The sequence below is a fragment of the Lepidochelys kempii genome, chromosome 2, assembly GCF_965140285.1.
Source record: "Lepidochelys kempii isolate rLepKem1 chromosome 2, rLepKem1.hap1, whole genome shotgun sequence".
In the NCBI taxonomy this organism is placed as follows: Eukaryota; Metazoa; Chordata; order Testudines; family Cheloniidae; genus Lepidochelys; species Lepidochelys kempii.
Window position 1 is genome coordinate 222,076,416 of NC_136381.1, and position 14,702 is coordinate 222,091,117.

General features: G+C 41.7%; 1 protein-coding gene across 10 annotated transcripts in view; it reads right to left on the reverse strand.

Moving 5' to 3' along the window:
• Nucleotides 1–14,702, reverse strand: part of DYNC1I1 (dynein cytoplasmic 1 intermediate chain 1) — a 272,137-nt gene that overhangs the window by 42,003 nt on the left and 215,432 nt on the right. For 9 of the 10 annotated variants that reach the window (XR_012157549.2, XM_073333887.2, XM_073333886.2 and 6 more), the window contains 3 exons: nt 11,688–11,801; nt 8,977–9,110; nt 5,831–5,975 (listed from right to left, as the gene is read on the reverse strand). Coding sequence is in view for 9 of the 10 variants with exons in the window: in XM_073333887.2 (XP_073189988.2) it covers nt 5,831–5,975; nt 8,977–9,110; nt 11,688–11,801 (393 nt within the window). In the remaining variant the exon portion in view is untranslated. The remainder of the gene's footprint in view (nt 1–5,830; nt 5,976–8,976; nt 9,111–11,687; nt 11,802–14,702) is intronic. The other variant, XM_073333889.2, reaches the window with a different exon arrangement.

Genomic DNA, 14,702 nt, shown 5'->3' on the forward strand with positions numbered 1-14,702 from the left:
TTCTACTGCACAGGTTGTATTGTCATCTTTTTTCTTTTTTTTATTACTATTCAGATTCATTCTTGGCAGGACACAGGCAGCAGCAGTAATGCAAGCTTTTCCACATCGCCCTATTGATATGCTTCCAGGAGGGGACCACCTCTCAGTAGGAGATGGCTGTTCAGTCTCCAGGCCAAATTCAAAACTGAGGTAAGTGTGGATTTAAGTTAGAGGCTGGGAAGATGGTGTGAAAGTACAGGTTGGTGTCACTTGCTCCAAGATGTGGAAGGAGGGGTCATATCAGGAAAAGCAACCAAAGGGAGACTATAGGAAGTTGTAAGAAAGCAAATCCCCTGTTGGTTGCTTTGCTATTCCCCCGACAGCCACTCACAAAGTGTAAACTACAACAACATCTGGCTACCAAGACTCCGGCCTGAAGCAGAAATATCCCACCTCAGCAGCTTTCCTCCTCAACGGCCATGTGCCTCCCCTAATCTCCCACCAGCTGCCGCTGTCTTCCAATAACTGCCCAGGTCTTTCTGTGCATCTGAGCCACAGTCCATTGTGAAGTTTTTGTATGTAGAGCTCAATCTGAAATGTATAAGTTTGTTCCACTGTTTAAAATGAAGTGTACCAGCACAGCCCAGCACAATAGACTGTGGATTGGAGCAGCCGAGGAGAACAAGGGGATAACAGGCAAGCAAAGGTAATTGGAAGGAAGAGGTAATACAAGGCATGAAAGGGGGACTGGACAGAAGAGGCTGCAAATGGTGCAAAAGAAGGAAGACAAAACTGCCAGCAGTGTGGGGGTGATCCTGACGGCCTGTCAACTCCACATCTTCTCTCAGTCTAATGATCAGCATTTGCCATTCTGATTAAACATAAGGCAAAGGCGGGGACACAAGTATGGATTAGGAGAATGCTCTAACACATACAACCTCTCTTCTACTCAGCCTCCCCTTCTGGTCATGTGTTAGACAAAGACACAAGTGGAGAACAGTGTACCAACCATAAGCAGCTTCCCCATGCTTCTAGCAGAGTTGAAGGGTAAGAACTGGGAGAGATGGGTGAGACTGGAAAGGGAAGTCAAAATCCAGCTCTTCTTCCAGCCCGTACAGTCTCCCTCCAGTAGCAAGCACAGAAAACTTCCTCAAGTCTGCAGCTAAAGTCTCCTTATGGCAGAATAATGCACTGTCCTGATAAGCCCCAAAAATACAGTCCTGCTTTCTTCTCATGACATAACCCCCACTCTGCACAGCAATTACAGTCAGAATACTAATGATACTTATATTGCATTATTTAACAACACAGCATTTATTAATTATCTAATCAACAGAAGCGTTAATGAATTAAACAATTATGCTTAGCATTTCCAAAGCACTTTACATCTTCAAGGCACCGTACAGACAATATCTAATTAAGTTCAAGGCTCAGCAGAGCTTTTCCCACTGGCCCCTCCATTTTGACTGTTCTGGATCCCAGGTTCTTATAGGACACGGCATGCTCTCATGCGTCAATGGCAAACCTTCCATTCCCTTCACCGGGAGTCACATGGTGCCACTGATGTCAAAGAGCCAGGAGTGTACATTATTTTTTATCACCCACCCCCCTGTTCTGGTTCTGTCACTACCTTAACAAAAGACATTTATTCCAGCTACAATATTTCTCTGGGTGCTAACAGAAGCATTAAAAAGGTGATATAATTATTGAATAATTTGATGTGTGATTACTTGGACATTTTATCACTGATACCCACAGAGTCTTCATTTCTCAGCTAGTTGAGGATGTTTTTCTCAGTTATTTGTCTGAACTCTGCCTTTCAGTGGATGGAAGAGTATGTTAACTGCTAGGGCAGATTATAAAATGTCACGCCAGATTGTTTTAAGGGAGCCAGTGATTTCAATCTATCAGTCAAACTCGCACTACCCAAGTACCTTTCCCATAAGCACCCCAGGGTGCTGCACAATGTCAATAGACAATAGAAACACATAGGTGTCATGTTTCGCTTTGCAATTGGACAGTGACTCTGAAGCTTTAAAAAGAAAGGAATTGAATTTCAGGACCAAGGAGGATAATATGCATGGGATTAAGACAGCATCTGTATGAACAAACAAACTCTGAAGTCTTTGAATGCTGAAAAAGAGTGATCTGACAAATAAGGAGCAAAGGGCAAAAGCAACGTTGAGTAAACCGTCGTAAAGCATCATCAGCACTTAATAATTAAAATTAACCCACTGATTTATTGGTAGACAATCAAACTATTTGAAGGGATGAACCAAAGGCCACCAAAGTCATAGGTGCCTTTCCAATGACTTTTCAATCGGTTTGGATCAGGCCCTTAAGGGGAACAGTGTGATGTAAAAGGCTTAAATTCTCTCTGCAGAATATTGTACTAACCGCAAACAAGAGAATTAACCAAATGATATGCAAACAAAATATTGCAGTGGTCAAATGAGAAGGAAAAGGAAGTATAGATTGGCATTTCTGCACAGGTCTCGTGTCTCAGTCTGGCTGGATTCCCGAGCAGATTAAAGTTTTAAAAGGTAGCTGCTATAAAAAGCTAGCTGTCTACCATGGGAGCCTTCTCCTGAACAGTGAACCATAAGGTCACCTATTACAGATATGAATTTAGTTCTTTGTTAAATTATTGTATTCAGCAGGATCTGATTCAAACATTTTGGCATTGGATTGGGGATGACGGACTGTGGACCACTATTAGCACTGTTATTTGCTGCGTCCAAAATACTCTACAATAGTGCTATTGCCGTTTTAGACCAGTATTCTAGAATACTGTGGTTTTATTTGTAAAGTGTTCTATAAGACAACCACCTGAGATAAAACGTTGTTTTCATCCCTGGCGTAATTTCATTAAAGTGACTGATGAATGAGGCCCTTATGGACAAATTCAACACTGACTGACCAGTCTGTCAAATATCATGCATCTCACATGACAACCACGTATTTGGTACCCCACAGTGCAGCCTCGCTGAGATGTCACGCTTTCAGTTGAGCTTCAGGAACCCTCTGTAGTTGTGGCTATGAGCCACTAGGGGCAACTGTAGTGACTGCTGAGCAGGCCTCTGGGTGGTCTTTCTGGCTCCCCCCTGGCTGCTCCCCTTATTGGATCTAAGTGGGGAAGGGGCAGTTGGGAAGAGCAGGCAGCAGCAAAACCAAGCAGAAGTGGATGGGGCAGAAGGTGAGGGTCCAACATGGGGACCAGACTCCCCTAGACTCCCCAGCTTTAGTCACCCCAGACATTCTCAGACAGCATTTGCCATATCCCCCCATCCAGCTCCCAGTGATCCCCCATCCCCTCAACCCAGAGACACTGGACACCCTCATCCAGGCTCCTACCCAACCATCGGTCACCCCCACCCAACTACCCCAGCACCGTTCACCATCTACCCCCACATCCAGCTCCTAGTCATCCCCCATCTCCTCTACCCAGGTACCTGTAGACACCAGACACACCCACTGTGATTCCCACCCATTCCCCAATCAACCTCACCCAGCCACCTCCAGATACCAATTGACCATATTTCCACCAAGCCCCCAGTTGCCTCCCTCTGGACAGCCACTCCAGGCACTCCCAGCAGCCTTCCACCTAGCCACCAGATATCCCCACCAGATATCCCAACTACCCCTTCAAACAACCTCTATCCATCATCTAGCTACCCCCAGACCCCTCTGGCACCCACCAATCCTCCAGACATGTGCCAGAATGCTTGTTACAGCTGCCAAGTTTTGAGCAGTTCCATATCCCATCCCCATCGCAAGTTGGGACAGGGTCTGTTGACTATAAAATGAAGTTTAGGGTTACATGCAAATTATTTACAATCATACAAATTAAGTTGTTAATTTCCGTAAGATGTCAGACATGGAGCAGTGCAACACATGGCAGCTCTGATCACTGATGTCATTGAAAAGACTCCCATTGTCTACAATGGACATTGGATCAGGCACTAAGATTATATATTTTAACAAACATATATTTAAGCCTTTGCATAAGGAGGGTTCAAATAACTGACAAGTATCGAGGTAGCTCCATTTCTATTTAGAGCATAATGCTGTCACATGACCTGCCTCTAGCCCGTTTTGTAGTTACATTTGCTATGCATCTGTACCATCATTTCCCACTCATGATGCCTTTGAGGAAACATTCTAAGATGCTTCCTGGTTGTGTCAGTTTCCAACACTGGAATATTGTTGGGTGCAGCTCAAGATGTGAGCCAAACAACATCAGCAATTCTTAAAGACATTGCCAAGATTAAAATCAGACATTTCAAAAACAAATCTCTACCTACTCAATGATAAATAACTCAATTTAGATAATTTCATCAGCAAGAATATTAACCTAATTTACCTTTTACCACACACACTCGTTTAGATTTTGTTTTTCATTCAGCTCCCACAATGAAGGTAGCCTGGTCTATTTAATCAACTTCATATTTTTCCCCTCACTTTAGTTATCCTATATCAAGACAATACTACTGAAGATGGGGTTTGCAGCTGCTTAGTTTCACCAAAGTGTATGGCCATTTTTGTTGCGCAAAATAATCTCTCTGTGTGAGGTCTGTACACAATACATCCCTGGACATGTACATGTATAGTGTGTATAGATTTTACAACTGATAATAACTACATTAAATCTCCTCAGGGCTTCCTCTAGTCAGAAGGAAAAAACCCTCCTTCTGTGCCAACACCTTGGTGTACTGTTTGCATATTATTAACCCTAGGAGTCTGGCCTGCATATGGAGTACTGGGTTGGGTCACTTTGTGAACTGTAATACAAAACAACACAAACTGTAACCAAAGTCAAAAATATTAGTAGTATATTCTGATTCAGTTTGCAGAAGTGCAGTTCTTTAGTAAGTGCCAGAAAATGTCAACTTCTGTCAGAGAATCATATTTGTTAGAGATAGAAAGTATTATTCAAGTCATCTACTCCATCACCAGTGATTTCCCTAATGCTGTTCTGGTGACTAACCCTAATTTATATTTTGTCAAGTACTTCTGGATCTATGGCATATTATTCTAATTATTATACGACAGAGTTTATTACAGGTGCAGCTCCATTGGGCCAGGTTCACTGAACTGGATTCGCTGAACCTGGAACTGGACCATTTATTTCTCAGCACCAACTTGGATGTTCCTGATCCCAGGGGGATTTGCTCAAGGGAGGGCAGATGATGTTGTTGAAGATAGACTCCCCCTCTATTCTGATAGGGGTTGTGGTGGCTCTGCATCCCATCCACAGAGGCTGGGAAGGAGATGGGGTGATCATCTTTTTAGATAATGCCACCACTTTTTGGACTGTGCTGGCCCTTATAGGTCCTCAGTAAACAGTAGGTTAGGGTGGCATTTTGCCATCACAACATCCTCCCCCAATAGACTTTCTTCTGTCAGGGGACAATGCAGAAGTATAGGCAAGGAGAAGCTGCCTACGGAGGATGGCATAGACCTTGGGGTGAATTTAGCTGAGGCAGATATACTAGGGATGAATTTTAGCCACGGAGTCCTCATGCATTGCCATAGCTAAATTATCCCTTCATATGAGACACATTCTTCACCCTCATTTAAAGCTTAAGTTTCAAAGTATTTCTGAGAATGATATTTTCATGTGACAACTCCCCAAATTCATACTGTGCTTCTTTTGCAATGTTTGAACCGTTAACTTGAGCAACAGGGAAAAGGAAAGTATATGAGGGGGAAAGAATGATTAATTAATAATAGCGGATGCAACCTTCTGTTGGAATAGATTAGGCCTTGATTATAAGCTGAAAAAATGGGCAATATTTGCCTATAAAAGTTATCTAAGCAAGCCTACCCAGTCCCCTCCCAGATCTCTCACCTTTGTGGTCCACAACTTGACTGTCCAGTCAAATGATGATGTGACAAAGAGATGGGAAAAGTCGATCGGGCCCACTGCCATGTGGCAATTGATCCCCGTGACAGGTCCTTGGTGGCCTTCAAAGATTTCACCAATTCCTGCTTTACTGCAGAAAGAAAATACACACACTAACATTCAGGGACTTTTGAATACTAGGTTTTTTTCTTTATCTTCAAGTTCTTGTCTCACTGTTTCCCTAGTAAACTGTCATGCAATCTGTAAAATTCAGCATCTTTCAGTTCAGGCTTTGTCTCTAGGGACATGCTGCTGTGGGCACAATTCATGCACTGGTGTGGCCAGAACCTCACTTACTGAGACTTCCTTAATCTGCAGAATACATCCATACGTGGCACTTATACACAGTATCAACTATACTGTGCTTTAGAATAATATGAATAATAATAAAGGAAGACTCACAGAGCCAAATAAATCAGAGTGAGCCATTATCATGGGAATTAGCCATTAAAATTTCAAAATGCATAAATAACAAAGACACATCATTAGCAACTTCCTTTCTTTCTAAATATCTGAAATAACCTTCTCATGGCAGCTGGCCAGTTCACCAAGAAGCAAATCCTACTCATATGATTAAGGCGAACAGGATTTGTCGCCAAGTCCTATGGGCTTGTTATTGGTTTGAAAGAAAAGATTTCCATTTCAGAGGAATGTAGAACAGGAAGGGATCTCCTGGGTCCTCATGTCCAGTCCCCTGCTCTAGGAGGCAACTCTGTTATCTAATCCCATTCATAAATTTATCAAGCTCCATTTTTATTACATGAAATGCAGATCACCTGAGGAAAGACCAGAACAGCTATAAAGAAGGAAAAAATGTAAATCTTCATTAGACAGCGTATGCATAGTGTGTTACTCATTCTGTTAACAACCAACCCAAATCAACTTACTGCACTGCCTCACCATACAAAGAAAAGAGAATAATAACATCTCCCCTTCGGTCACACCACAAAAGGAACAAACTCATTCAAAATATCACCGGCTCCAACACAGCCGCAAAGTCCATGCAGTCTTATCCCTTCTCAGTAGCACCAGAGTAAATGCAGAGCAGCCAGAAGGCAAGGCCAAGAACTCTATTAGAAGGAACCTTTTCAGGCTCTCTCCTCAAACACCCCTATCAGCCATGGCAACATGGCTGAACCAGTAGCTGCATTTCCATTGGCTATCAGCCAGTGGTTGAATTCTGCAATACCTCTGAGGAAGCGCTGATTTACCGCCAGTCTTATTGTGGTCTTTTCTCCAGCCCTCCCTCCTTTTTCCACAGAGCTAATGGGCTGCATGGATATTTTATAGCTAGGTTCTGGGGATGTGGGGAGAGTGACTTGGATAGCTGTTTTTCTCAGATGCCGCTTTCTCCAGAATTTTGCTCCCCTCTGCACTGTGCTGTGATGGAGAGCATTGAGGACCAATGAAAATAAAATGCAGTTTGGGAATGATTCCCAACAAAACACAGGCAAGAGTAGCAAAGAAGCAAGAACAGCAAGAGCAGCTGACACTTTCCTCCTCTGGAGGAGGACAAAACAGGCACATCTGAAAGATTAGAAGTGCTAAATTAGAAATGACTTGGGCAGCTTTCACTTATCCAAACAGCCAAAGATTAATTCAAACCATCAGTCACTATAACCCCTAGACAGAGACATCGAGTGTTGCTGTACTATCAGCAAAAAAGGGAAAATAATCCTTTACAAAAGCGACTATTTGTTTAATATTATGAACAAATGTAACAGAGGGTCCATTCTTTAAACACTGCATCAACGTTAAGGAAAATTATTTGGACATTAGAATTATAGAAAACAACAGCATGTGAAGCTACATCACCCCAGTACATTTCAAAGTGTTGAATAAAATGTAAACCCACCAATGGAAAGCTGAAGAGCTTGTTCTTTACAAGAGGCTCTCAAGAACGCTGCACAATGAAAGTGTTAGCAGTTAACACAAGCACACAAGATGGCTGAGATTCATTTTAATGAACATGAGGAACTGATCTTTGAAGTGCCCCTGGGGAGATTCCTCTGGCTGCTAACAGCATCCTGAAATAGTTTACAGGGTGCAAAATAAGGAACTCATTTAAATTATGGAAGTGGATTTACACCTTCACCACATTGGGTGAAGAATAGGAGATCATTGTTAGAATGTACATAGCACCAAGGCTCTCCTCCTGATCTAATACTTGGAGTCATAGTTCATACTTCGAAAGATCAGTGCATGGGTCGATTCCCTATAATGCTAGAAAACATTCTAATGGGCAGTCTTTACACTGTGCTTAAGAAAGCCTCACTTTGCTATGAAGATCGTTAATGGCCCAATCCTGTGCTGCTTACTGAGGCAAAACAGCCATAGAAGTCAATGGGAGTACAGGTTGCAGGATCAGACTGCAATACATTTTGGGCGACATTTTGTCCTGCGTTACGCAGGTGCACTCCTGAGAAGATGGGGTAGGAAGCTTCTCCCCAGTGTAACCTGCTAGAAAAAGGCAGGCTGAAGATATCATACAAGGAAGTTCTAGGCTGAGGAGGAGCAGTTAGCCACCTTGGGGTTGCACCCAGACCCCCAGCACACGTAAGGCACTAGGTGGGAGATATGCACAATGCTTTTGCTTTAAGAAATGGTGAGGAGTGCTGCTGAATGTTCTGTCTCAGCGTCCCAGGAGTCTCTGAGTCTCTGAGACTCTTCTGTGGGCTGCTGCCATTCTGCCTTCTTCTGTCCCCACCATCAGACTCACAGGAGCACGGTTAGAATTTTGCCCTTTAACAGACTATATCTCTACCTGCCATTAACAAGAGTCTGGAGGTGTAACTGAACAAACAAGGTGGGCTGACTCTCCAGAGTGGAGACCTACGATGAAGCTAAGGGTTATGAACATTGGGTGTGGGGATGTGGCGCATTATCTCCCACTCTTGTCTTTTGACTAATTTTAGATCTGAATATCCTAAAACTAATCTATCTGTAATGGTGTAAAACTACAGAACCCGAACAGTGCTGATAATAATGGACCAACCCAAGAGGCTTATTGTTCTCCACAACACACTAGCACCCGCCTCACCTCCTAAAGACAGAAACAGGATCTGCTGTAAGTAAGCAGTACTGAAAATCACCTTCCATGACGACAAGCTGTGTAGACAGTACCCTCCTCGCTGCCAACCACAAAGTTGTTGACGTCTCCTGTTGGGAAAGCCATTCCTGTAACTGCCACCGGCTTGGATTTATTGTAGGACAGCTCCATGCTCTCCTATCAAAACAGTCCAGAGTTATTTTTTTGTTTTTCAGCAATTGTTTTCTAAATGAAAACAATCATTTGGCTAAATGATGTGTTGATTTTGCATAGGACATCACAAGAAGCCACCACAATGTCACCAGTCATAATGCGTGATACTCCCATTCACACTGCTGCATATCCCAGGTTCCAAAGCGGCTGGAATTCATCAGTCTGTGCTACATCTTCTTAAGTCAGACAGAGATGACAGGTGAGAATTTAAAAACTAATGGTGCAGAAACTAAAGATAATACCTTAATGGCTTCACTTGTCAGCCCCAGGCTCTAATAAAACATACAATACCCTTCTATTTACAAACATTCTTGAAATCAATTGTTTACTGAGAAACACAGGTAATATCAGATACACCCCGCACACTTACCAAACTATGCTATTTGTACCTCAGTAGAACCGATTTAGAAAGTTAGTGTCATGTCACCACTGCCATTCTAAACAGTATTTTTCAAGGGGTTGTTGTAGCAACCATAAACATTCGCTCTGGGTTCTATTGTCAAGTTGCAAGCATGTGAGCCGATTTTCTTTCACTTTCCCTAGCCACGCTTCAAACCAAATAAGCTGTGTCCATCTTTTGAAGTAACGTGAGAGTAGATACTCTATTTTATTAGCATATCGTTTAAGCAGATTTTTTTTTTGCACATACACAACTCAAAACCACTTGATTTTGAAGCTTAAATTGTGTAACTCAAGAACCCACAATGCAGATGATGGATTTAGCAATTTTCATTTATAGCTATTTAGCCAGATATTTTTTCCCTTTTCAAAATTCCAAAGTCACTGGTCTTTTAGGGCCCAATCCTGTAGCCTTCCCTTCCAGTAGCTGTCTTACTGAAGCCTGATGGGAGAAAGGCTGCAGAATCAGCTCTATAGTATTCCTTACGAGCTGCAATATATCCTCCCATGAAAAACATTTGCCTTTGTTAAAAGAGCCAAAACAAAAACTAGCAAATTCATAGACATAACAATGTGGAGAAAATATGCATATGCTTGTGTGGGTGCAAATCTCCATAGGGCAGATCCTCAGCTGGTGTCTACATGGAGATCTCACTTTAATGGAACTCTGAAAATTGACATCAGCTGAGGATCTGCCCCCATATGTACAACTGCCACCTTGTGGCCATACACACCAGTGCTTCTTTGAAAATCTGCCTCCATATTTCTAGAAGGTTTAAGACTGTGAGACAACCAGCAAAAGCCGTGAAATTCCGAGCTAAGACTAGAGCCTTGACTTCAAGTTGCATGCTTTTCTTTGCAACAGCAGCATAAGTTCAGCATAGGATTTCTGACTCAGTGTAGAATGTACCATGCTGTTGGAACCCAATTCTGGAGTTGCTGTATGCATGGACATCCCATGTAAATGGAGAGGTTACAGAACGGGGATGTTCACAAACCCTTGTGTCAACTGTAGCACTGTGCTGTGTAAATGCATTTTGTGTCAATAACTAATATTAAAACCAAACAACTGATATGTATCTGCACAGGGGTAAAATTAGTATAAATGTTCATTTCAGAGAAATTTCTACTAGCTATTTTAAAACAAGATTATATAACTGTTGTGATCTATCTCAAGAATGCAGTGTTACTGTAGCCATATGGGCCCCAGGATATTAGAGACACAAGTTGAGTGAGGTAATAACTTTTATTAGACCAACTCCTGTTGGTGAGAAAGACGAGCTTTGAGTTAGATTCCCTGACCTGAAGAAGAGCTGAGTGTAAGCTGGAAAGCTTGTCTCTCCCACCAACAGAAGTTGGTCCAATAAAAGATACTACCTCATCCACCTAGTGATCTATCTCACACATTTTAGTGAAACCCAGAAATAAAACATCCTTCTTCCCAGTAAACAGAAGAAAGAGGGATGTACTGGACTACAAACACATTTAAACAAGCCTCTCCAAAGGTCTCTTTCACTATCAGCTTTGTTGCTTAGTTTCCATTACCATAATCGTAGGTGGTTTGGAAATTTTTCCTGGATTTCCTTTAATTTCCAACACAAAAAAGCATGTGGGTGGGTGTGTGTGTGTGTGTGTGATGGGGAGCCAGTAACAACAAACATTCTGGGGTGGGGGAAATATTTCTAAAACTTTTGATTTGCATAGTTTGTTCCCTTAGTTACTGAATGCATGAACAAGCTAAGCTTTCCTACTTGTGGGATACCGTATCTTGGAGACATATAACTGGGTCGAGTGTGTTCTGCAGCAGTGCAATCTAGTCCATATTTGTTAAACAATCTAGAGTAAGTGCAATTTATACCACAGGCTACTTCTATAATTACTGTGCTTTAAAATGGATTATTTCATTTTCACTTGAAACTGACCTACATATTAACGTATTACAATAATTACATGATTTGTGGTAAAGGAAATGGGTTTTGGCTCTTACAGAAGACTGCTGGAAGCAAGCTGCACTCTTTCAAGTGCATCATTGGTTTTAGTTTGTGTAGGATATGAAGTTTTGGCTTTTAGGAACTATGTTCCATTAAGAAGGTATCTGCTTTAACCATGATGCTTTTTTTGTGTAGGTGAAAACAAACTCACCTGTGGTGTTGAGAGCATATCCAGGCTCCAGGAGCACATTTTGCCATCTGTAGAAACTGTAATGAGATTGTGCGCATTCTGTGTTCCAACTACATTTACACAGTACACGGGATGCTGAAAATACATTAACACCAGGAATCAGAGAGTGCATTCTCACTTTTCAAAACCAAATTTCAATTTCAAATGTCAGAGATGTTGATTTAAGAAAGGATTAAACAGTCGCATACTGCCAACATAATACAGTGCTCACCTACTTGCCAGGTAGGAATTTAACTTTTGGTTGGAACTTTAAAGACACATTATGGTGGTGGAAGTTCAAAGCTTCATTTTACTCCATTGTAAAACAACTGAGGTGAAAATGCTGAATTCTGTGGACGAGATTTCACCACAGAGACATGTCTGATTCTGCTGATAGCTTTTGATGCTGAAAATGACTGGCAGAGAGAAGCAAACCTTCCAAATGGAATGAAAATGTAGATTTTATTGGAGAAAACAGCTGCACAAGACTTGGACTTTGCCACAGTTTGGCTGCTATGCCAAATATTTTCAAATGTACTTCTATGGAAAAAATATGAACAAATCCACCAGCCTTCTTAATCATGAGCCAATTAATATACTCAGATATATCAAAGGAAATCGGGAATGACTCCACTAATCTATGGAGTTACTCCAGATTTACACCAGTGGAACTGAGAGCGAAATGTGGTCCACAGGCATTAAATGTGCCCATTTAACATGTTAGGATGTACACGGTACTTTTATTCTCAGGCATCGATACTTTGGGCTCCAAGTTATCATTTGACATCTGTTTGACGGCCTATGGGAAATGAGGTGCTGCTCCAAGCTCAGTTTCTAGTGGGCAAGTGTTCTCATCACCAAACCACTGTCACAACCAAGCACCCTTAGCAGCACTCTTCAAAGAATGGCCAGTGAGAATGAACTACCCTTTGGCCAGTACAGGTGGTCAGTCCAGATCAAGGATAACATGCATAGCTGTAGGGAAGTGTTGGGAAACTTGCACTGCTACTGTCTATTCAGTGCTTTTTTATGGATAAAGAGAAGACTTTGGTATCTAGACATGGAAACTTTTCACTTTTCACTAGCACTACATTTAATTAAAGAAAATTAATTAAGGGCCAAATTTACTAGTGGCCTCAACTCAGCTCCCATCTATATTCATCCAAGCGAAGACAATCACTTGTGTGCACAATCATTTGTGCATAGAAATGAGGGAACTTACATAGCAGTCTCCATATAAGGTGTACAGCTGCAATTCCGCCCCCTTTGAAGTGAATGGCAAAACTTCCATTGACTTCAGCGGTGCAGGATCAGACCCTATATGTACAAATTCCATCATTTGTGTGAACAGGGGACAGGATGCTGAAGGCCTGTATGCACAAGTGATTGCCCTTGCGAATTAGTGCTAGTCACAAACAGAGGCCAGATTTGGAAAATTTGCCCCTAAAGCTACATTTTTAAAGAAACCCCCTTAGGAAGCACCCTTTACTTGACCCCTCCTTGTGTACCAATTAACATAGGAATAAAAACTGATGAGCACATATTGTTACTTGGTAAATTTTGTCTGCTCAGCCTAAGTTGTAATGGGCATTTGTCCTTGTCACAAAATCACCTACAAAAATTGATAAAGCAGCCCTAAGGCTAGAATTGCAAGGATGGGAGGACGATATAGGTCAAGTTGGCAGGTAGAGGCCAGACTCATCGGGGCACATATTGCCAGACCAGTGGTACCTTCCTGTAAAATGCCTGGCTCTAGTCAGTGCTGCCAGCTGTCTGTTTCATGAGTAATGATGTAAAAGATGTAAACAAAAGGAGCAAAAAGGATGACCAACTGTACTTAGCAAAAAGTGTAAATTGGCTCCTTCCTTTCACAGGAGAGATGCCAGCTTGTTTTTATTTATTTTGGAAATGAAATCATCATGCAGGAGCTTTTTGTGTTAATTAAAATTTCCTGTACTTCCAAATACAGCTGTGTGGTGGGTGTGAAAGGAAATTAGTGAGTATGCTGTGGTGGGGCTCTCTTTCCTGGGCACCAATCAGCGGGAATAAACTCACAGGAATTTTTTAACAATGTTAACAACATGATCTTTATTTATTCAGCTAACTGAAGAGAGCAACAACAACTAAACACATGTTTTCATGGGGGATATTTGTTAAAATAAAAATAAACATTCAAACCAGCACCTAGCTGCTTACTGTACAAAAGAACAATTTTCTTGATTCAATATACTACTTTGAGTTTAACAGTTATAAGCATGAGCCTGCATTTTGCAAACCAGGACTTAATTTAAATTAGACAGGAATTTTGCCTGTCAGGATTGTAGGAATAGCACTTAATTTATGTTTATTCTGAAGCACGACCAAACTTCATGATTCCATGTTAGCTAAGGGTTTAAAAATGGTTATTTATACCTGTACACATAGTCACACAATTCACACTTACGAATAAACCAAGTCATCTATTTCTAGGTGTCATGCTCATACCATTATACGTTGACCTCTGCTACTGGGAAAATGATCCAAGTTTTCGAATATCATTCCCAGGTGGTATCATTTTGTCTAAAAATTGTTTTGGGCACATGGGAAGAACATGCCTTCCCAGTATTTTTTTCCTCTTCACTGAGTTTTGGGCCCCAATCACTCCATCTGCAATTATATTTACAGTTTCCTGCCTCTCGTTTCCTGGTCTCCCATGTTACTGCATCACCACGTCAAGGCACGGTGTTTTCTTCCATGCAGTTTGAACAGTGTTAGTCCCCTCTCCCCCTCCCCTTACTGTTGACAAAAAGGACACAAACATTAAGGAAATTCAAAGTAATGGTGCAGCTGTGATCCATAGCATAACTGGGGTATTAGAGTCAGACAAAACAGATGGTGGAAGAAATGTGGAGAACTGGATTCCTTTCCCAACCCCAAACCCCAATAATTGCAGACCTGCCATTTTTCTAACATAAATGGCAATGCAGTCATCGTATTTGTGCCAGAGTGAATTTTTGG